A 25,363-nucleotide genomic window follows, 5' to 3' on the forward strand; every position below is an offset into this window, starting at 1 on the left:
TATTTTTATTGAAAAATCTCTTTTACTTTTGCTTTTATTTTTTATTTGTACGCTCGTATAAGAGATAAACATGAGAATGCTATGTCAAGGTTTGATTTTTTTTCTACAAAAACAAAAGATTCAAAGTCAATCAAAATCGAAAAATTTTAATTTGATTGATTATTAGCATCGTACAATAAGCATGGAAAAGTTTATTATCATTATCGTCATTGTTATCATTGACTTAAATTCTTTTTAATTTTTATCGAGAGACGATAGGATCGTTGTTATTTTAAAAATGAATTCTTTAGAAACAGAATCCATTAGCCTTGTAAAATATTAGCTGGAGTACATATTTGTTTTGAACTTGATTTCAAAGGGTAATTTGTCTTTCTTTTCATTTTTACCATTTTAAAATGGTTCTAACTGATTAAAATTCTACTTAATATATGTACACTAATATGATATTTTAAATTTATTAAATCACAAGACATCTCTTTGTTTTTGCGAGCTATTCAGAAGATTAATCGAGCTTTTAATCGAACATATGCACATTGCAAGTTGGAATGAAAGTCTTTATCATTCTATTAATTAATAATACGTCGATAGTTTTTTGTCAATGTTAAATTCTACATAATTTAATGCAATTATATATATATATATATAGATATATATTAATAAATACTTATATATGTAAATTCTTATTTCTTGCATTGATATGATAATTGATGTTCGATCATTAAGCGCTTCAGTAACAATGGCCTCGATATGACAAACTTTCTTTCGCATCTTCCTCCTTTTCTTTCTCCCCCTCTCTCGTTTTCTCTTTCTCTCTCTCTTTTTCTCTTTCTCTCTCTCTCTCTCTCTCTCTCTCTCTCTTTCTCTCTCTCTCTCGCTCTCTCTCTCTCTCTCTTTTTCTTCATTTCTTCATTTCTCTAATCTTTTTTTGTAAAATACCATTTTCGCAATGTCACAACGATTCGAGGTTCTTAAATGAGTTGTTTAATTATGACAAAAAGCGCACAACAAATATTAGAAGATTTAATTTTTCCTTGCTTATCGACATTTCATGTTTTACTACTCAGCATGTTGTTTCTTGCACCAAATTTGTTTATCGTCACGTACATACATATTATTTACAAAATAATATTTTTTTTCAACAGTTATCTTAAAATAAATACCTTCAATGAATCTTTTGAGAAATTTTTCAATTCTATAGTTACTTTATCAAAACAATATCGCTAATGACACTCACGAACAAAGAACACACCGTTTAATATACACGACTAGACGTGTGTGGGCGTAATTTTTTTCATAAAAGACTTAAGACCATTGTCGAATAGTCAGAAAAAATGTTAACAATATTGAAATTTATTATCCTATCTGTCCAGAAACGTCTTAGCTTTTTGTTTATATTGTTATTAAAAAAATCATAATAAAATACTGCGACTTCGTCATTACGTTTTTTTTTATTCTTTGGTGAATAACCTTATTTACGTCGTTCAAAGTCACATGTATGTAACTTCAATGTTAAATGCTCTCTCTTTCTCTCTCTCTCTCTCTCTCTCTCTCTTTGTAATAGGATCGATCTGATATCAAAATTAAGCGAAAAACAAATGAAAGTTAGTATAGTGTATTTGTTTTTTTTTCCACAATAAGTTTTAGCATTATCGAATTGACATTCAACAAATTTTTTTTTTTTCTAGTTACATACAATTTAATCTTTATTGATCTTAAAAGAATTTTACGATTTTTTCTTTTTTCTCGTATGTTTCTTTCTTTGTTTTTTTTTTTTATCTGGCATGCCCATTTACCCCAAAAAAGTAAGGAGACCTTGTACTCGTTATATACGAGAGATCCAGTCAATAAATATGTACAATATTTACGTCAATGTATAAAAAACTTTACAATGGTATGAAAGACAGTAGTATAATTATTATTAATGACGTTACGTTACTTTTACTTTAAGATAATTTTGTATAAAAAAACAATCTTTGATAAATTGAAAGTTCTACACATTTAAATACGTACATAAATTGCTATAGTAAAAAACTGTAGCAACAATATCAGTTTCTTTTTCCACACATTTTTAAGTATCTGTTAGGTAAGAATTACCCGTATAAAAGAAAATAGGGAAGAGAAAAATCGTGTATTATTATTTATATAGTATTGTATTATATATAATTTTGATTCATATTTACTTATTCGTGACTCACGTCGTGAATATTTCACGAATGAGGCATAGAGAAATATCGTCGCTAAGTTTGACCTTTATTTTTGATGTAACAAATTTTAAAAGATTTTTCAAGAAAAGACGATTCACGTGAAGAAAAAATTTGACTATGTCGAATGACGAATTGTAGATTTGACAAATATAAACTGAAATATTATCAAAAGTGGATTTTACAAGCGGAAGGATTAATGAACTTCTTGGAGTAAAGAGTAAGGCTAAGTTAAATGCATTCGATAGAAACGCTAACATGCTATTATGAAGCAACGACTTGTATAGCATAATCAAAGATTAACCTTTGGATCGTACTATTACTTTAAGATACACTTTGATGCAATTAAATATGGACAACATATCTCATTCTTGCAAATGTGTAACGATAAGAAAAACTCGTTTATCATTTGTCAATTCAATGAGAAAGAGAACACAACTAAGAGAAAATAATTCATACGTCTTTTATGACGTAGATCGCTATTAATTGTTGATTTTTATATAAAATATATTATACGTTTTCTTCTTACTTGTTTATGCGACTCATTCGAACGTTGATACTTTTTTATAACAGGTGACTTTATGGAAGGTTTCGATCACATGTATAAAGAATAACGATTGTTTAAAGAACATTCAAAAAAGAGAAATTAATCAGTCCTAAACAATTAATCAGTGTTTGAATATCCTTGTTAAACTTTTCAAATTTACATAAATTTGATAGTGCATATATTTACATATTCAGGAATTTATCCTGATCTTATTTGTATCATTTAATCATTTATGCAAGATTAAATACAAAGAAAATATAGAGAGGAAAAAGATAAGATATAAAAATCGAAATTCGAAGTAGATTTTAACAATTTTTTATCTCGGTCATAATATGTAAAAAAAGAAGTTCGTAAAAATAGCACACCTGCATCATCCTTGACATATAAAAGACCAAAGATGGTGTCATGAGGCTGTTTTCAGTATCTTAAGAAAACGTTTTCCTCTCTTTTTTCTCCCCCCTCTTTCTTCCTCCTCTCTCTTTCTTTCTCGCGCTCTCTCTCTTTCCTCTCTCTTTCTCTTTATTTCTTTCTCTTTTATTATAATGCTGCATTTTAAGTTTTTCCACTCGATCGTACGATATTGCCGTTCGTGGCGCTTCGCGGTCAGTAGACTCTCGAACGAAAAGAGTTATTCATTTTACGAAATAGAATCGTACTATACTCAGTATAAACATGTGCATTGTTAAACTGAAATAACCTTCGGGATGTACATTTACCTGGACGCCCAGCTCATCAACAAAATCGTTGTCGTCATTACCACCACCACCATCGTCTTCGCCACCACTATCTTCATCACCACCACCACTACCACCAACACAAGTATTTGTAGCGGGAGCACTAAACCCACCACCATTGGTATCGTTACCGCTACCGTTGAGTTCTCCTTTGGATACGAGGTGGGTACGAAGTAACGTTTTACTAATGGTCCAGACAGTTTCATTTAATCACTTCGTCGTGTAAATCGTAGATCATCAATAGTCGCGCGTGAATTTTAGATCGTGCACGTCGCGTTCGTTTAGAAGAAAAAGAGAGTAGAGGTATTAGATAAGAAAAAAGAAGGGAAGAAGAGAAAGAAATTACATTTATATATAACGGTCGAACACGCAATAGAACGTTCAATTTCTTTCACCATACCGACGAATCTCGAGAGCCGGTTCTGTTTCTTTTTTTCTTTCTTTTATTTCTTTTTCTTTTTTTAACTTTTGTTCTCCCTTTTCTTTTGTTTTTCTTTTGTTCTTCTTTCTTCCAGTTTATCAGAGCGTTTCATTCACAATTGTCGTCAGTATTCGTTTAGAGATCGATCGCTGCGGTGACTTTAACGCTTGGAACGAAAGCTTCCTAGTAAGCTCACGTTTCCTTTTCATAGTGTTCGAGCCGATAAAGATAAAAGAATTCGAACGGTGTATGTAACGGTGATATCTAGGGAGAAAGGAATTACACGTCGTCTGTCTCGCCGGAAATTCACATCGAAGGAAAATCTTGGAGAGGATCGCGGAAAAGTTGTCGAAAGGAACGCGACGAACCGTTTGGTCATCGGTGATCCAGGAGAGAAACTTCGTTCTCTCGCTTTCTTCTTCTTTTTCTATTTATCTCTTACTCTCTCGCTCTACAACCACGACCCACCCTATTTTCACTCCGGCTTCTTGTGTATTACATAAAGAGGCACATTTTATTGGCCAGTTAACAAACCCGCGACCGAGTGCTTACTTAAGTGCGTGTGTATATGTCCGCGCGAGTACTCGCGCTTTCAAATCCACACTTTTCGGAGACGACAAAAGAGCGAGAAAGAAGAACTACTAAAAAACGAAGAAATCTTTCGTAAGTAAATATATTTTGCTGATTCAAAATTAAAAAAAAAATATGAAACGCTTGGTCGATATTATTATCCAATATGAAAATGTTATTTTTTGATTTCTTTTTTCTTTTGAAAATCTGTTCAAGTATCGATGCCATTCTAATTCCATTTCTTTTCATCAATCGGTATTGTTAAGATCGCATCCAGTGATACGAGTCAATTACTCATAGCTCGGATGTGCTTACATGGCAATGTTTTTCAAGATATATAGAAAACCTTAGAAATTTCATTCATAGATATTTTGTTTATATTTTCAAGGTTGATTTACGTGCTTAATTTTCTTTTATTTCGGAGATGAATTAAAGAAAGAAAAATAATTTAACGAAATGGTTCGTATACGTAAGAAGGGAAACAAATAGAAGAAATCTTTTCTCCCATTAAGAATAAAAATATTACAGAATACCGAGCCTTGTAAGCATGATCGAGAATACTTACGAAACGTATCTGCTTTCTAAAAAAAGAATATCTCGAGCTATACCTTGTACATATCTGATCTTAGATATATTTACTTATAAAATATCGTTAGAATATTATCGATTATACGTAGTAATAGTTTCAAATAGAGCAATAGTTAAAGATTCAATATAAAATAGCGTTTTCGCAATACGATGAAGTATGAAAAGGTGTTCTGAAGTGCCACGTGGATAAGCTTCAATGAACATGATGAATCGTGTATACGTATTTCATTCTCATATTATATATAATGCATTTTCACGGTAAAGTGGTAGTTCAGTTGAAATGTCAGTCGTTTCTAAGATCTCGATCAACGTAGATCTTGTTAAGATCTTTCTCTCTCTCTTTTCGTCTCACTCTGTTTTTCTTTGTTTTTCTTTCAAATTCCATAATTATAACAAGAATTCGACTTATTTCAAGTTTGACATTACGAAATTCATGTATTTTATTTATTATATTGCTCTGTGTTTTCATTTTCAATTGTTTATTTACATAATGTGCGGAATTCATACTTTCTTTGACACAACGTAATATAACGATTACGATCGCTTCATTAAACGAGAGAGTTTTTTTTACGATTATACGGCTATTTATATGTTACATCATGAAAAAATATCGTTATAACTTATTTCAAGATTGTTACTTTTTTACGAAAAGAAGATTGCGTTTATTATCCTTGGTGTTTATTAATCTTATAATTGTGATTATTATCTCTGGCGGCCGATTATACCCTACAATTATCTAATTGTAAGTGTTCACTACTGTACATTAATCGCACATTTGTAACTTTTTAAACGTATTATCAATGAACAGAAGCAGATAGATCTGTATCTCGTCAAAAAAAAAAAAAAAAAAAAAAAAAAAAAAAAAAAAAAAAAAAAAAAAAAAAAAAAAAAGACTTCTTAAAAAGAAAAATAAATATTTAATTTCAAAAGAAAAAATAACATGTTATTTCTAAACAATGATTTCTACAGTAAATAAATAGAGGTAACGAATATCTTTATGATATTCCTTATTTTAACTGATTTCACTTCCTTTTGAAATGTTGAAAGATCGTGAAAGCTTGATCTAGTTTAGGCACTCAATGTAACAGCAGACGGAAGTATGTACATTTCATACATGTTTCTATTCCTACTACCATACCTAAATGGAAAGTCAACGATTATTGATTCTTCTCCGTTATTTTTCTATTCTGCGTATAACTTGTTTACATTTAATTATTTTTCAAGTTCGTTACTTTATTTGAAATTTTTATAGAGATTTATATCACGGAAAAAGAAAGAATTCCTTTCATTTTTTTATCTTATAATTAGAAAAACGTATCCTTAATGTGCAATATTTTATTTCAAATAAAATATGTACATATTTTATTATCGATAATTAGTGAGTCTGACATAGAGGATTTTTAAAATAAAAATACAGATTTGACAAGCGAATACTGTTAAAATAATTTAGACTCTTCGAATTCATGATGATTATTCATATGCGTAGTCATAAGAATAACTAAATTTAATTTATATATAAAAGAAGATTGAGAGAATGAATTTTTAAATTAGGATATCTCATAACGGATCTTTAAAGATCTTTGAAGATCACAAAATAATTCTCGAATAGTGAAAAATTATGATTGAAATTAATGATTATAATTTAGTGTTATGTGTATTATATTCATGAAACATCATTTCATATAAATTATATGATATATAATTATAAATATCTGAATATTACGTAAGTTTAAAGTAATTAATCAAAAAATAACAGGAAATATGATTTCTGGATATTTTGCAGATGAGTACAAAAAAGAGCACATTATATTTCGAAACCGGAATTAAATATATTATAAAAATCATGGTTTGGAAATCTTTAGTGTAAACATTATCAGTCGTAAGGAAATATTTCAAAATATTCACTCTTGAGCAATATTTAATAATCTTTTTTCTGTCTTTGTATTTAAGTCGGAACATGTATAAAATTTTGACGAGTTTGAATAAATCATCTCTTTAATATTTATTGTTACTTGAGATTTTACATCCTTTTTTTTTTTATTATACTTTCTATTATAATTTAAATATATATACATACACATATTTATTTTAATAAATATATATATATATTTTAACAAATAAATATATATATTTATTTTAATAAATATATATATATATTTTAACAAATAAATATATATATTTATTTTAATAAATATATATATATATATATATAAAATTATCATTACGATATTATCGTTTACATATTGCATGCATGTCATTGTTCGTTTAATGATAAGATATGCGATAATTGTTATTTGTCGAAAGACGCATTTCGTTAATAGGGGAACTACAAACGATGTATCATTTACAATGATAAACATCGTTGGGAAATAATATTTTTATTGTGCAATAATGTTTCAATCATTATCGAAGATTAAATGGTCACCTCGAATTCATAGTCATGATTACAAATAATTTTGCAAATAATAAATTTTCTTTTGTCAATAATATGTTAATACTCATTGCTAAATCGGCCAGATCGAATTCAGACCGAAGAAATGATTCAACGGGCAATTTCAACATCAAGATTTTTGCTGGAATATATGAATTTTAATAGACGTTGGTAGGTAAAACACAATCCCTATAAAATGAATTCAGGATCGATAGTTTTTATAATTCTTTAACAATCATACAAGAACGTATAGAACTATAATGATATAGGATGTTAGATAATAATACTTGTTGTCGTGGTACGTCAATTCGGCGACCGTCCTCTAGATGATTTCTTGTCTCCAACGATAGGGTAATTGTACATTGCGATTCGTGGTAAGGACAGGTAACCTGAAGATAAAAAAATCTTCGTGTGCTTATTATATTTCATTTTCTTGGTTATTTTACTTAAATAACAATACATATATTTTATCTAAATAGTCAGTTCATTGTATAAAATAATAGATACGTCAAATATTGCCAAGTAAAAGATCTTTTTTCGAACATTCATATGTTCTTTCCTTGATGAAAAATAACATCCAAGAATTGATAGATCGAACATTCTTCGATCGATGACATTGACGTCTTATCTGACCCCTTTCACTTTTCTTTGCATTATCTTCTCTTATAAACCTTCGAGATTGCGAAAAATGGATGGAGGAAGCGGAAAATATCAAGTTGTTTTTCTTTTTTTCTTCTTTACCGATGATAAGGTTATGTCCTTGTTAATCTAATAGCGTTATTATATATGCAGTGAACTACACGTTTGTATCATTGCTTATATCTGCTAATTGTTAGATGTCATGAAAGAGGTAGAAGAAACAGTTTTTGTTAACATAAATAAATATGACATACGAAAGGGAAATGAAATTTGAATAATTCAATCTATGCAACGCGTTAATGCGAGATAATAAAAATGCATAAGTATGTATAAAAAAGTATGCAGAGAAAAATCCTCCATATTGGTCTCGATAATCTTCCGTCTAACTTTTTATATTATCGAATATGTAAATTATTGTTTATATTAAATCAATCAGTATCGAATAAAAAAAAAACTTATTATTGACATTGGCGTTAGATCGATTTTATTCAATGATTTTCTTTAATAAGATTCATAGAACTTTTTACTGATAGAACTTAAAGTTAATTAATTTATAATAAATCATCCAAAATTAACAAGACATCATGCAAATTTAGAATATCAATCTCTGTATGTTAAGATCATGTTTCTTCTGCTAAATGATAAAACTGTCTTAAATTTAGTATATTGAAATTTTAATAACAAAAAAGCGATTATTTAAGAAAATTTACTTACATTGTTTAAATAATTTTACACAATAATTCCTGGTAGAATTTTTTAAATGAATTCGACGTAGCGAGAGAACATTAACGTTTCTTCGTTCGTTTCATTTGAAACTCTTACCTTCGTTTTTACGAGGGTCTAAATGGTAGTATGAAATCTCATGTAAAATATTTTTTTCCAATGCGCGACTCTTTGCAATGAGAGTTGCATTGGCGAAATGCTGATGATTTTCGCGGTGTTCCTTCAATTAATATATCCTGCCATTAACCAGAGCGTAATAAAAACTATTCGTAGTATGTAAGTATGCTCGAGCGATTACGCGTTCCGTAAAATAAACGCAAGATCATGCTATCAGTTCAGTAGCTATTCCTTTTTACATTCTCATTTCATCTCTCTTGTAAAATGATTTAGATGTCGAAGAATAGAATGCAATGTAAAAAAATACAATATTTCTCATTTCAACGCACATTATGATTTATGAGAAGAATATGGTGATTATGTAAATATCTATTTCTTATCGGTTTTTGCATGATAAACTTAAGATGAATATTGTCACTTCTTCAATGAACTTACATTTGTGAGTCAATGTTACATATGATCAGAGACATAACATTTTTTTTAAATAAAACAGAGATCACAGGATGACCCTAGTAGGATTTGAATATTCATAGATCTTTGTAGACTGTAGAATGACGGAAGACTTTAAAAACACTTAATTATCTCAACATAGGTAAAAATACATAAGACAGTTTCTTCCATTCATTTGAAATATGTTTATTATCTAAGATAAAAGATGTTTATACATCAAATTTATGACTTTTTATCTCATAAACATTTAAATTTACAAGCTAATATATTATTTAGATATTTCATTACTTCTTTTTTTTAATTTCTTAACTGCGATAGATTTGCAAAAAATTGTTTTGAATAGAAGAATGATGAGTAATCGAAAATAAAGTAAATCCGTATGGCTTCATTTTTCCTCGAAATTGGTGCATCGAAAATAGTAGTAGGCATATGATCGTTCAAGTTTTTTGTTCTTTCTATCAATTGCTTCACATCGCTTTGCTCGACTCGCTCTTAGATATGTAATAATCCATACGTAAAGAACCGTTGCGATATGCCAACTTTCGCCGTAGCGAACGTTTACATTGCATATTGTACATATTGCGGTCTCTCTTTCTCTATAAGCCTATTCTGAATAACCAGTTTCTCCATATGCGTGTGATCTTCTTTTTTTATTCCTTCCTTCTTTCTCTCTTAACTTTATCTTTTGTATTTCAGATAAATTTCTGTGGGAGTCAAGGACAAGCAACTGTCGTTTTACCAAGAAAAAAATAAAAAGTACAAGAAGAAAAAGAAAAAGAAAAAGAAAAAGAAAAAGAAAAAGAAAAAGAAAAAGAAGAAGAAAAAGAAAAAGAAAAAGAAGAAGAAAAAGAAAAAGAAAAAGAAAAAGAAAAAGAAAAAGAAAAAGAAAAAGAAGAAGAAGAAGGAGGAGGAAGAGGAGAAGAAAAGAAAAACGGCCGAGAGTGAAAGTTATTTTATTACTCGTTAAAAATTTCGATTCACGGTCAGATCCATGACCTAATGTCGTCTGCAAACGTCCTTTAGATTTATCTTTTTTTTTCTCAAAGAAGCGCGTGAAAGCGCGCAGAGGTCATCGTTGTCTCTTTTTAATCATTTGCGAGATTCCAAGTTACTAGAACTGCATACTTCGGTCAATCAGAAAGAAAGAAAACACAAAGGAGTAGTATCTGGAGTCTAATTCTAAGACAATTTTTGATTCATCATCTATCCAAATAACGTGATATTATGAGCTTTTACATCTGTCAGACAAATAATATCCAGAAGTATTCCCTGACACGATGTTGGGAGAAGTAACATGACGACGTGCTTTCTAAACGTAACACATCGTGGATTAGCTGTAACGCGATTTCTAGGTATTGTCCAATAAACAGAGCACAAAGCATTCTATCGTACATCTAATACTTGCATTTACGTGTGAAATATCGACAAATCGTCTTGAATTACGTTTGCCAAGACTTATTTTTTTCTTCATTCATCGATCCTTCGACAAGTTCTTTTATTTATTCTTTTCTGGAAGGACCGGTTAAGCAAGATTCGAATTAAGGATGAGATTTATAACGTCGTTATTCGGAAATGGTTCGCCCAAGACTATGGGAAGGCAATATATGAAAGTTGGAAGAAATGCACTTCTGGGTATAAAACCGAATCAAAAGGATGGTATTTGTTCGGAAAAAGTACCAACACCATTGTCTATGCTCATTTCAAGAGGGGGCAAGTTAAAACACAGTGAGTAGTATTAATATTAGCTTCACTTTTTCTTTCGTTTGTACATTCCTCGTCGAGTTGCTTTTAATAATAAAAACTGTATTATTATCTTTAGTCATAGTACAACATATAAACACTATTCCGAAATACCGGATTATCGGAGATTAAGATCGAGTTTACGCAGATACATTTTAACGGTAGTCTGCGTGTTAAACGACCCAATTCTATTCAGTAATAGAATTAGTCGTAATCACCGTTGCGAATTATATTTGCCAATCTACTATTATAACCGGTCGAGAGAAAATTTTCATTAATTCTAATGAGAATAGAGAAGTTTAATAGAAATGATTGTAGAATTTTTTAAATCTTTTTTTATGCGTAAGTATCAATTAATTATCATATTTGTATAAGAAAATTTTAAGAAATTGAACCTTGTTTTATCGTACGAATAACTCTTCGATTTCTCTCTCTCTCTCTCTCTCTCTCTCTCTCTCTCTCTTTCTCCTTAATTGTTTTCGCGAAATGTACGGTTCCTAGCTATCACGAGTCATGGTAAGATTCTCTAGGGCAAGACTCCTTTTACTCCTAACGGGAGAGTTCGAAACGATAGCCGTTAAGTGTGTTGTCGATAGCAAAGCGTAATCCTAGAGTTGCGTTATAGAGAACACAGTGGGGCAACTTGTCCTCTATCACCTGTTCCACTGGCCTACTGCACCCCGGCCTACTCTCTCCCTCTCTCTCTCTTTCTTTCTCTCATTCTCTCTTTCTTTCTCTTATTCCCTCTTTCTCTCTTTCTCTCTTGGATCGTTATTTCCACTTAATACCGTATCATTTATATCGTCTAACATGACCCGATTATATAGAATTCTTTCAGGAGATATCAAGAACCGGATTCTAATCATCCAAGTACAGGGTGAATCTCGAAACTAGGCCGAACACATGTTTGCATTTATGTTATTAAACAGAAAGATGAGAGTGAATAAAAGGATAATCGTTTCGTTAGAATTTCGCTTCCCTCAAAATGAATAGAACGATCGCGGTTTCTACGTTGAAAGTTTATTTTTTCTAAAGAAAATATCTATGCATATGACATGCATTTGAACGTTGCGTGCATCTCAAGAAAAATGCTATATATATGCATGTGCATGTATATATATACGGTCCTACTTATGGTTCATGCTAACATATAAGATGACACGAAAGAATATTAAAAAGTTCCCGATAATTATCATTCGTTAGAGTATGCATTTACCAAATATATACTAACTGAAATCAACAATAACTATTATCATTCATAAAATCAACTAACATTTATTGGGCTTATGTAATGTAATATTATCCTTTGATCCATTAAGCTATCAACTATATGTGGTGTATCATAAACGCGAGCAATTGTTGGACCGTTATGACGTGTCTAAACGAAGCGTAACGATCGTCGAGCATCCAATGCATGTTCATAGTTGACACAATACCGGTAGTCCGGGAAAGCTTTAGGGAAGCTTTAACGTAAGAAAATGTTGTAAAAGTTGTAACTACGCCATTCGATGACTCCACGTTCAAAGACATATTGACGATGGCAAAGTTGGTCCGTTGTATCAGATTTGCCGCAATCGTCGACTTTCTAATATGATAGTTACTTGCACCGGCAGCATACATGCGTTTCTTTCGTTAGAATGTATTCTTATAAGAAGCACATGTATTGTAGATATAGGTCATACATTTGAGAGAAGCAGTTAGCTATTTCAATTACAGGGTAGGCGTGAACTTATAGTTTGTAAGTGGAAATATACGGTTCGCTTTCTTCGTTTCGAAATATTATTCCTGTACGAACTTCTTAAGAGAAAGAAAGAGAAATTATAATCTCGATATCGTTCATTGATTTCTAAGAATTTTATCGACAATGAATTCTCGATTTTTACCATGGGACAGTTTACATCATTAGGATTCACGTATATTCTCAAATTATTAAAAATTTTCGTGTTATAAAGTATTAGATGGTATGATATGAATTATCTCATTATCATTCAACTTTCTTGTTTATTTTTGTGACGTCAATTGTTCAGAGAAATCGGAAATAGGCACGTATTGTTCTTCGATGACTTACAAAACATTTAATTACTTTTTTTTCTGATATCTCTCGTTATAAATCAATAATGCAAATTCTTCCGTATTTCATATCCGTAAAAACTTTTTTCTTCAATTTCTTCTTTTCGCTTCTCCTTTTTTTATTTTTTATTTTAATAGATTATACAAGAAACTGATATTCGTGTATTGTATGTATTTATTCAAATTTATTAAATTATCACATAATTCCGCTTATTTTTGATTGAATATTTAAATATTTAAATTCTTCTGCAAAAATATTACCAATTTCACTGCGTGAGGTAAAATTATCTTTAAAAAGAAAAAGAAAAAGAAAAAGAAAAAGAAAAAGAAAAAGAAAAAGAAAAAGAAAACATGAATTAATAATTATCATACATTTACACAAACCGATGAAGAATTATTTTTCTATTGACAACTTTTTTCTTCTACAATCACTTCTCGTCGAACTTTCTTATCTTACACTTCCCAGTTTTTGTTTCTTATTTGTATTTTACTATTCAGCCTTCACCATCCAAGTTGTTTTTTTATTTAATATTCTAGTTCTATTATAGTATAATTTCTATTCTTTATGTAAATAATACTGAATAATTTTAAGTAATAAAGTTATTTTTTCTATAATTTTTATCAAACGTTCTTTTTAATACTTCGTTCTTATTCAATTTTGATATTTCTGTAATATAAATTATTTCTTTTTTATTCAACAATTAATTTTGTAAATACAAGATTTTGTATACAAATAGATTAGAAGGATCTTGATGATAACTATGTAATTTAACTTTGGAATCTTAATTGTATACAATCGATCTATGTTAACAGTTTTTATCAACCTTTTGATAATGATTCAAATCGATTCTTTTTTCTTTTTTAATTAAAACAGTATGAAGAAAAACTATTACTTTTCTTGTAACATATCTGATCGAAAGAATATTTCTTAGAATTACGTTTTTTCTTTATTCTTGATGTCGAATGTCAAATGAGTACGTAATGACGGTAGTAGAAGCAAAAAAAAAGAGGACGTAGAAGAAGATTCTTTAGAAGAAATATTTGTCACGTTTCTCGACACTTGAACGATTTCATATATTATACTTAATATTAAATTTGTATATTGTACTTAATTTTTTTGTATGTTGTACTTAATATTAAATTTGAAAGACGTATAAGATAAATGAAAACGAAAAAGAATTTCAAAAGTTTTCGTTGAAATGCAGCAATTTCTTTCTCTTTTTTTCTTTCTTTTATTTCTGCTGTTACAAAATTCTTTCAAACCATTCAAAAGATTTTTCCCGAGAATTACAAAACTTTCTGACAAATGATTATTATTCATAAACATATAACCTACAAGATATTTCCATGAATAATATAGAAGAGACTTCTCCTCCTTTTCTTTAGTCAGATATACGCAATCCGATTGGTCATTCGTCAGACATTTTTTGAGATTACTTTCACTGTCTCAGCATTTTCAACATCCGTTTAGAGTAGCCGTAAGACACATTTACATGCGAATATAACGTATATTCTGACGAACTCGACCCTGCCTCGAACCGAAACGTCCTCGTCTCTTGTTATGTGTCGTTAATCTTAGTTAAGTAATCTTCGTTGCTGAGTTAATAACCAATCGAAATGTTTGAAGCTTAGATGAAATAAAAAAGACTTCGAGTTCGAATTTTGACAAAAAATTTATGAAGAATTAAGTCGATTAATTTCGCCAAATAAAAAAAGATTGTCTTACTTTAGCATTTCGTAAAGCGAATAGTAGGTAATAGTACGGATAGTACCTATGCCCTATGTGGTAATTTTTCACACATGTATGTAAGTATGAACGTACATATATGAGCGTTTTATATGGACATATATATAAAATGCATTTCGTAATGCAGTTTCTTTCCTTTTTATCTTCTTTCAATTTCAGGTTTATATTTCAATAAGATATTTCGATATAATAAGAGATTTCGTTTGATTCTTTTTTACTCTCAATTTTCGAAATTAGGCTTAGCCGAGTTAATGATAAGTCAGTTTAAACAATTGTCAACTTTTCGTATATTTTCGTGTGGAACGTGCTAAGTTCTAAAATCGTTTTAGTGAAAGTTTACAATCATGCGCAACTTTACGATCGTTCGTGTCATTACAAATAAACATAATACCGACTATAAATCTCGTAAACGGTTAACTCACGGTGATTATGATCGATATACTATGCAAGGGTGTTGTTTTTCTTTTATCTTTTTGTTTTATAAATTTTAAAATAATATATCTTCTTCCTTTATAAATATGTATGTATTTATTTATATATTTACTTCTTCTTGGAAATGAATGTTAGTGTGACAACATGGTTCTTTTTATCGTATTAACACATTATCTTTTAGATTTCTAAGGTATGAAAAAGATGTATCGTGGATTAGCCTAGTAATAAAATTAAATAATTATATCTGGGAGGAATATATGGAAGATTACAGAAGTTATTATACGATATGTCGTAATATATCCTTATAATGTGACATATCGATTATAATAAAGGTAAAATTATTCTTATGTATCATCGCATCATTTAATAACTCAAATAGAGCTTTGATCTATTCGATCAAATTTATTACACATTTCAAAATATTTATTAGACAGTTCAAAATATTTAAATATTTCCAAATATTTATTAAACTGTTCAAAATATCTAAATATTCCAAAAAATTTAAACAGTTCAAATATATCTAATGTAATAAATAGTTGATACGTCGTAACAACTAGCTTAAGTAGGAATTGAAACTTGTTGAGAAACCGCAAGATTTAATGTAATTCAAAAATAAGTTATAAAGTTCGATACTTTCAACTTTTAGTCTTGTTAAACTGGTTTTCATTTACTAGATTAAATTTCAGTTATGTAAATAAGCTTTTCGCTTTTTCAAGTAAATTCATGCATGAGTAAATACTTCGTATTATGGTTCGATGGACCTTAAAACGTACCTACAGAATATTATTATTTATTAGCAAGAAAATTGTGCAATATTGTTCCAGATGATATTAAATCGTGATCCATTTTCGATCTTGTAATAAAAAAAGAGAAGACAAAAGTAAAAGAACAGGGCCAAGTGTGCTTCGTCGATTAACTTAAAGCGTCGTAAAACTTTCACATATTTTATAAGTATCGTTTAATCGATTGTTCTGGTGACGCCCTGGATCTTGGCAATTTACTCTCGACCTTCATTAATAAATGAAAGTTTCTTCGATAGAAAAATTTTAAAGAGTAATATTCCTTCTATAAATTGATATTTGATAAAAAATTTATATTTTATAGTATTTACATTTATTAGCTATTCATGGCTTTTCCATCAAGCATTTTCTGTCTTGCAATTTAATGTCGTACCAGTAACGATATAATGCAGATATTCAAATGACAACCTTGTATCTTACTGAATGACCCTGGTAGTTAAATATTTTTTGCTTATCTTTTCTGATAATAAAAAAGTTATAAAGACGTCTTTCTTATCCTTGTGTCTGGTTTTGAAGAAAGAAAAGAATCGAAAGAAACTGGTTATAGGTATTTATTTTTTATTTTCAATACTTATAAATGCTTCAGGGATGATTTTTGATGATATTGCTCTTAACAAGATAATGGAGTTACGATCGAAGGCCAGATACTGTTTTATATTCTTCGAATTGTAATAAATTGGGTCTTTATTTTTTGTTGTGTTTATCTTATTTTCTCATATTTTTTCCCAGAAGTATTCATGTTGTCCTTGCACTTAATGAAAGTCGAAGAAACACTATAATATAAACGATTGTTGATCCATTCGGATTAAATCGATTATTGAAATTTTTAATTATTTTTATTTCTTCAATGACTCGTTTTTATTATGTAGATTTCTTTCGTAAATAAATAACATCGTTAATAAAAAAGAAAAAAAAAAAAAATTGGTTATTTCAATCGAAAAAAAATATGAATGATCTTAATAATGAAATGAGTAATATGATAGATTATATCCTGTCGTAAAAGACAAAATTAACAATACCTTACGGCACTATTTAATCTAAATCAATCAAGTTTTGTATATTTTAAGCTGACATCACGATTTTTATGATCACTATAAAGACATGAGTAATAATAATAATAATATTTAACCTTTATCAATAATATTGACAGCACATTATCTAATGGCGAGTTTAATTCAAATTCTCGTTCTCGCTTCGATTAAAGATGAAGCAGAATAGAATTTTCATTGGAATTGTCTACAGTTATATAAAAAAGATATAGAAAGGATTAAAAGGAAGATACAAGGATATCTTGTATTTTTCATTAGCATAAGTTTTTTATCTCAAGGAAAACAATTAGAAAAAAATTCATATCGATAAATGAATAAAGATACAAAGAGAAGAGTTTTTATCAAATCGCGTTTGTTTCTGCTATTCAATGTCATCGAAAGATCAAATAAATTGTCTAATAATAAATAATTGCGAATGTAACTCGAAATGTTAAATATTGTTAGAAAAATTTTTTAAATCATTGAAATTCGTTTATCTTCTGGGAATGGGGGGAGATGATTTAGAAATCAAACTTTAATATAGTTGTTTACTATTTCTTGAAAAAAATATCGCTTCATTATATAATTGTATTCATTATGTAATTTATACCATTTGATGATTAACAAATATTCAAATCAACTAGAGTAAAAAATTGGAAAACTTTCTCTGCGATGTTCATAATTCGTTTTATGCTGTTATATAAAAATTACATTTGCGATGATGAATGTATCATACATTTTCTTATTTAATAATCAACCTAGTTTTTCGAAATTCTTATCGTTCTTACTCTCCTTTTTTTGTTCGTTTTGATCATAAATTAAGAAATGAGATCAATATCGAAAAGCAGTAAAGATTGTTAATGACCTATTTCAGACTGGTTACTCAATTTTAATTGATAGATTTGTAGATAGATGTATATGTGTATGCGTGTGTATATATATATATATATATCGAAAAATTGATACATATAAAGTATATGTAAAGTTCATTGAATGAATTCGTTTCTTATAGGCTGTATCCTTGATTTCGAAACGAAACTTTTAATTCATTTATAAAAAAGAACGATAGGTAGTTTTTTTGTTGAAAGATCAATTCATTTTATTTTATTTGTAAGAAAATACAGCTAATAGTGATATTTGTAAAAAATTTCATTATTCTATCTGTTTATCTTATTGAAAAATATAAAGATCATTTTGTATTGATGCTAAAGTGAGAGATGCTACAGTAATTCGTACGTTTTTGTACACGAATATGTATATTTTTAAGATACAATTTATTCTTCAATAACATTTCAAGTTTGTCATAAAATTTACGAATAATCAAATCAATTCCAATTTAATAATGAAAAAGTATTAGATAAATGATTTGACCATTGAACATGACTCAAGATCAATTATTCGATCTTACGTGTTTGAAATGCAATGAACAAGGGTTGGTTATCAAATACAGCTAATGGATGTTTTCGTGATTGTGCAAGTTTCATACTAAATTACATTAGAGGGCTTATACGATGACATAATGCCAGGGTCGCTCTTTACTTCGTTGACAGATGTCCGAGGTCTTTCAACTTTCTTTTCATCGTCGACGTATTCTATAGTCGTTTATGTGTCTGCGTCTGTGTTTGATTTTGTTCACATATTGTTATCATAGATCACTGAGAAAGATACGCACTTTCTTACATATTTTAATGTTAGTTAAGTCACATATTCATTTATAGAAATCTACACATATGGCTTTCAGGAAATGCAGGTTTAATTGACTTATCGGGTAATATCGCCTATTACGAAATGCGGAATTTCAGAATACGACTAGCACCTTACATGGTAATTGTTCATTCCTTTAAAAGACGCGGCAGATTTCACTGTTAATTAAAATGATGCATCTATATTTTCACGAATTATTTTTATTTCGTATAATTTAATTTTTTTCTTTTATGTTTATGGCAGCAAAACGATTAATTTTTACTTGTATTGATGTACGTAAATCATTTCCTTCTTGCATTTATAACATAACATATTATTTACAATATTAAAAATGAAATTAAATCAGTATGCGCAATTTCGGTTCGATAAAATTTTCTTTCTTTCGTGCTCGCGACTACATGTTTTATTCTTTCGGCTTATTTCTGAAAGGAAACGGGAATTGTTATTTGAAAAAAAAACAAAACTTTAACTTAAATACCTATAAGAAGATTGCAGAAATATATCTTTTGATATATATAGGAATATAGTATAGATAAATGGTGATTAAAAGTGTTAAAAAGGATTATTAAATATTGCAAAATTATATAAATTTTTACTAAGAATTAATTATCTTTCATTAGTATAAATGATTGTAAAATTATATAAAGTTAGTTAATAAATGTTATGCTACTTTCAAAAAGATACATCATGTTCTTAAACATTAAATTAAAGTGGATGATATGAGTAGTATACATAAATTATTTCTTCAATAATTTTTTGCGTAATTTTTTCTTTTATATAATATATTAATCAAAGGACTTTTAAATATCGAATAAAATTTTTTTTAAATATCATATAAAAGTATAATAAACGCATCTATTTTAAGCCTTTTTTAGCATTTTAATACTTTTTTCTACTATTTTATATTTTTGTTTTGTTGTTGTCTTTTTAGGTAGAATAGCAGCAATTTGTTTTGGCCTTCTTGCTCTTATCATCGGCATCGTTCTTAGCAGTATACCATGGGTAGATTACATTATTTTGAAGGCAAGTTATTTATGTTATTATTTTACGCAATTGTAGCTGCCTATTAAAAATATGATAACCAGCCATTTTTATTAATTTAACAAAATAACATAATTTTCCATCATTAGGCGTTTTGTAATTATTATTTTATTAGCCTTGATATAGAAGTTTTATTTTAAACGGATTATTATTTTTTCTTTCTATAAATATACTCGTTAATACCGACAAACGAATGCAAGTGCTGTTTCAATGTTTCAATAATAATCTAGTTCCGTTCGACCTTTCTATAGCTCATTAATGGATACATAACGAGCAGTTCTCGTATATAACAAATATATAGCGTAAAAGTACATGCGAGTGTAATTGTCCTCACTGTAGTAATATTTTTGCTATCGCCGTCTGTGAAATATTATTATACTTCGATAAATGTTTTGAAATTTCTCGCTTAATTATAGAGATATATGACTTGTCATTTTAATATAGTTTTTCTTTTCAGCAATTACGTTTATGGAATGGCTCGCTCTCTTTTCAATATTGGCAGAAACCTGGAGTTGTTCGATTGACCAAAGTCTACATATTTAATATGACCAATACCGAAGGCTTTTTACAATTCAATGAGAAGCCGAAACTTCAAGAAATCGGTCCTTTTGTTTATAGGTAATTATTTGAAAGCCGAAAAAATATCTACAAAGTGAAGAAAATCGATTTTAAATTCGTTTATGATTTACAGGGAAGATATGGAAAAAGTCAACATAGTTTTTCACAATAACGGTACTGTGACTTATCAACATAAGAAAATTCTACATTTCGTTCCTGAAATGTCCAGAGATGGAAAGCTCAAAGTAATGGTTCCTAATATTCCACTACTTGTAAGTTAGAAGCATGATCAGATTTGATCATTTTTCATAAATTTCTTATAAAACATGATTCATGATCGTAGATCATGTCATTATATTACGGGAAAGCAATTATCACAATGCGGTACTTCATCACAAGAAATCATTACAATTTGGTCGTTACGAAATTTAATCGAAATGAATTATATGATTTTTATTCTTTTTCTTTTTTTTTCTTTTTTTTTTTTTACAAGTTTTTCTTTCATCCATTTATCATTTATGAATTTCGTACATTTTTACAAAGATTATCATTTGTGGTTATACTTGCGGTTTCTCTAAAATCGATTTCAACAGAAACATTAAGAACGTTTTTACGTGAGGTTACGTTAAATTTCAGACACTTTCGACGCAAAGCAAGAGTCTACCTCGATTTATCACGATCGGTTTATCGATGTTTCTAAGTGGAATGCAAATGAAACCATTTATTCCTCTTACTGTTCAAGAACTTGTATTTGGTTACGATGATCCACTCGTTAGTATAGCGCATCGATTTTTTCCGATAAGTCGGCGTCCTATGAGTAAAATGGGAATTCTAAATGGCGTAAGTTATTATACTATTTTTATTGTTATATTTATATATATGTATATGAGACTATTTTAAATTAATATTTCTTTTTTGTAAATTAATATTTCTATTGCAGAGAAACGGTACGTTAACTGAGGTATCGACAATATATACCGGACACACAGATATGAAAGTATTTGGTCTTATAAATCGATTAAATGGATTGGATCATCTACCTTACTGGCCAGAAGCACCATGCAATTCTATCATAGCTTCCGAAGGTAAATTAGTTATGAAGAATACAGATATATTTCTTTCTTCTGTTCATTAATTTTTTGCCAAAAAATACGGAAACAAGTTTTAAACTGACATGTTCAAAAAAAAAAAAAAAAAAAAAAAGAAAATAAGAAAATAACAAATTTCTTACTGAAAGGATTTTTACATTTGAAAAAAAAAGGTTCATTCTTTCCTCCACGAGATAAAACCGGATCGGATATTGTTCATATTTGGGACAAAGACCTCTGCCGTATTTTACCATTGCAATATCGTGGACCAGTAAAAAATAGTTCCATAAAAGCAGATTTATATACGCCACCGGAAATGGTTTTCGGACTGCCTGATGATAATAATCCAGAAAATAAATGCTTCTGCTCGGATGATCTTTCTACTTGTCCAAAAAAAGGATTACAAAATATCAGTCCTTGCCAATACAGTAAGTTTATTTTCATGGAACAATCGATTGTTATGCGCTATCCTCTTTTTAATTGGATGGATTAACAATGTCGTTTTTTTTTGCAGCTGCACCAGTCTATATATCTTTTCCACATTTCTATCAAGCTGATACGGAACTTTTAGACGCTGTTCTAGGATTAAAACCAGTTCCAGAATTACACGAAACTTATTTTAAAATACAACCGGTAAATATATGCTAAAAAGAAAAAAGAACGTTTTCTTTTTCTTAAGGATTTATTTTTACGGGAAGAGAATACGATGAAGAAAATTTGAGAAGACGTTTGTGACATCCTTATTATTATGTTAAATTTTCGTTTCAGAAACTCGGTGTACCTATAGAAGGAAAAGTTCGAGTACAGATAAATCTAAAGGTAGAACAACAGCCGAATATCGGCGTGGTCGCGAATTTTCCTGATATAGTGTTTCCGATAATGTGGCTCGAAGAAGGTATCGAAGAATTGACGCCATCGATCAGAAGATGGGTTTATTTGGCTACAACATTTGCGGACATTGCAGTACCATGTGTCAGTTACGGGTTGATTCTAGTCGGTTTGATAACTATAATCGTGGTCTTCGTTAAGGCTTACAACAACGTGGTGTTTACACACGAAGCAATAGAGTTAGGAAAGAGGACTATTAGAAGAGGATCGTCCTTCTTAGTAAATCAACAGCATCGATTACTCGTTAATAAAGACTCCAATTATGTTTTATTAAGTGACGATATCGAAGAGATATCTACTGACGTAGTTGTATGATCGAAACTTTTAGATAAAGAACGAAACGAAACGAAACAATAAGGAATGAAACGGAATGATATGAAAGAAGAAAATAATAAATAATACCAATGACATTAATATTAGATGTTAAGACATTATTCCATAAGACGAAACTACCATACGTTCGATATGTCACACCAAAGTTTCGTAAAGATTCGTCGGGGAACTAATAAAACGAACGGTTAAGTGTGCTATAAATGTGATAACACGCAACGCGTTCATTACTTTCTTCGTTCAATAAAGGTTTAAAAGTATAGGTCGCGAGAAACGTCTCGAAAAGATCGTTTCATTTTTGTTATGTCTGTGATGCCGTCCCTTTATTTATAATCCTCAAAATAAAAGCTAACGTTATTTAGGCCACATCACATTGGTCGACGATCGAAACGAACTTGTCTTTTCTCTTATTCCATTAATTAAATTGTTATGTTTCTCTTCGTTGACCAGTTGAGATGCTCTCGGTTAAAATCTAGTGCAATATCAGGATCATATATTTTAATATATTTTCTATCAATGACTACCAAATTCTAATGTCGAACAAATATATATACGTATATTGATGTACTCTTATTAAAAGATATAACAATTACTGAAATATTTCGAAATATATGCGACGTTTTTTGATTAGCTAAGCTGATCTAACTACTTATAGGGATTAAAGAAAGGTTCTAATAGCATTAACGAATAAAATAATATTTCTATTAACATCATCGTATAATTTTGATAACGATGATATTTTTTTATTCTTTTTTTACTTCGATAATGTTATAATTAGTTATAAAAAAAGGGTGGTGTTTTGTGAGAATTGCATATGTGAATATTCGAATAATATTCTTTAACAATTACAATTCGTATTTAGAATTGTTCGTTAAATATAGTAATTTGTTATTGTATTAGAATAATAATTCGAAGATATTCGATTATTTAATTTATAACTTCTTATCAGTATTGACTGATTCTTCACTCTATTTAGATTAACTAAATTAATTAAATTAATGAAAATTTGTGCTTGGCTTTTATTTCGAATTTTTGTGGAGTCATGAAGAATTTGATACATATTGTATTAATTGATTATAAATCTATTTTGTTCAAAAATAAATAACAACATTTTATTTTGAACTTTAGCAACAATATAATTTATTCATCAATATCATATTATCAGGTCAGTCCAAAAATTCGTGAGCATTATCGAATCCCATACATGCTACTAATGCGCACGAACTTTTGGACTGATCTAATACATTCGTTCTGTTTGCAGTCTAAAATATCCAAAATTAAATTGTTTTTAAAATTTGTATTTAGATTAAAAATAAGTTCCGAAATTTCTAAGCTTCGAAATCCTTCTATACTGCTTATAAGTCATACACAAAATATTTTACTGCGGCAAGAGAATATTGTCGAGGGCGGAATATTCCATGGGTGGTGGTATACGAAAATCGTGGTCATTCACCATTAGTAAAACGAGAATCTACTATTACCAATAATATAGGGTACCACTCAGCCGAAGGTAAAAGAGACACATATTTCACCGATCGCCGACAAAAAGAATCAGATTTTCATAGATTGTTGGTAAAGAGAGTACTGTAAAAATCAATAATAAAATAGGGATTTATTTTACCATCAATTGATAACTAGGAAATCTATTCTACCGACTAATAGTAAGACTCTGAACTATTTTACGTCTAATCTTATATTTATCTATTCTGGCATAATTAGCAAAATGAGACTACTTTAGTGAGTACTTTAATGTCTAGTAAGATATGAAAAGAAAATATTTTGAAAATGCGTAAAGACATGCAGCCATTCGCTCGGTAATACTTGTGTTATAAGATTTACAATTAAATTTTGCAAGTATTATCGACCCAGGTCTCACTACGTGGAAGTTGCTGCATGTGGAGACTCACGGGCTAACGGTGACTCTACTCTAAAATCCGCGTACCGCGATATCGATCCGCGATACCTTTTCGCTTCAATGCATTGGCTTCTTAACTAAGAGGGTATGCGTAGCTTAACTACACACACCTCTTACAGATAGCTCCACCATTTGCACCGTCCGCTTCAGACATAACGGATTATTAAGCACATTCGAATTCGTGCTTTCCGAATTTCGAACAAACAAAGCGCACTCCTTAGAAATACTAATCGCGTCGCGACACTCACATGTGTGTTATAATTACGTAGATTCTACTGTTAAGCCGAAATTCGCGAAGTACCCCCATCGAAATTTCGAAGAAATCAAACGAAATCCACGGTAGGACCTTTAATCGCGCCCGAACACCCACGCAAGTGTTAATAAAATGGTTACTCTACTCTAAATTCGCGTTTTCGATACGAACAATCAAACGAAGTTTAATCGCGCCCGAGAACACCCACGCCTGTGCACGCCGACACGCGCGCCAGTGTTCTTACTATCCTTCCCGTATCCGCGCATAAAAATCGATGATGAATCCAGCCAGGCGACGACGCATCCGTCCGCAGATGAACCTATCCCTCGATGATCTATACTGTAAAAG

The 25,363-nt window shown here is 29.7% G+C and overlaps 1 protein-coding gene across 4 annotated transcripts; it reads left to right on the plus strand.

Annotated features, from left to right (window-relative positions):
- The first annotated feature begins 3,468 nt into the window (after positions 1–3,468).
- Positions 3,469–23,965, plus strand: LOC124424301 (scavenger receptor class B member 1). Of its 4 annotated transcripts, XM_046963146.1 has the most exons (11): positions 3,469–4,566; positions 10,118–10,773; positions 10,938–11,146; positions 19,874–19,965; positions 20,441–20,601; positions 20,675–20,813; positions 21,178–21,381; positions 21,482–21,626; positions 21,803–22,057; positions 22,144–22,262; positions 22,398–23,965. In XM_046963146.1, the coding sequence occupies exons 3-11, from the start codon at positions 10,966–10,968 to the stop codon at positions 22,830–22,832; spliced, it is 1,731 nt and encodes a 576-aa protein (XP_046819102.1). In that variant the 5' UTR covers positions 3,469–4,566; positions 10,118–10,773; positions 10,938–10,965; the 3' UTR covers positions 22,833–23,965. The 4 variants fall into 4 exon arrangements, with proteins under 4 accessions (XP_046819102.1, XP_046819099.1, XP_046819100.1 ...); XM_046963143.1 differs by having other exon boundaries at positions 3,470–4,566; positions 10,118–11,146; XM_046963144.1 differs by having other exon boundaries at positions 3,470–3,644; positions 10,118–11,146.
- Positions 23,966–25,363: the final 1,398 nt, after the last annotated feature.

This window comes from Vespa crabro, chromosome 5 (genome assembly GCF_910589235.1).
Source record: "Vespa crabro chromosome 5, iyVesCrab1.2, whole genome shotgun sequence".
Classification (NCBI taxonomy): Eukaryota; Metazoa; Arthropoda; class Insecta; order Hymenoptera; family Vespidae; genus Vespa; species Vespa crabro.

Bases quoted from the DNA above. Each gene is read 5' to 3' on its own strand.
- LOC124424301 (XM_046963146.1), top strand. From the start codon at position 10,966: ATGAGATTTATAACGTCGTTATTCGGAAATGGTTCGCCCAAGACTATG. The intron at 19,966-20,440 runs GCAAGTTATTTA...TTTTCTTTTCAG, and splicing joins TAGATTACATTATTTTGAAG to CAATTACGTTTATGGAATGG. The intron at 22,058-22,143 runs GTAAGTTTATTT...TTTTTTTTGCAG, and splicing joins TATCAGTCCTTGCCAATACA to CTGCACCAGTCTATATATCT.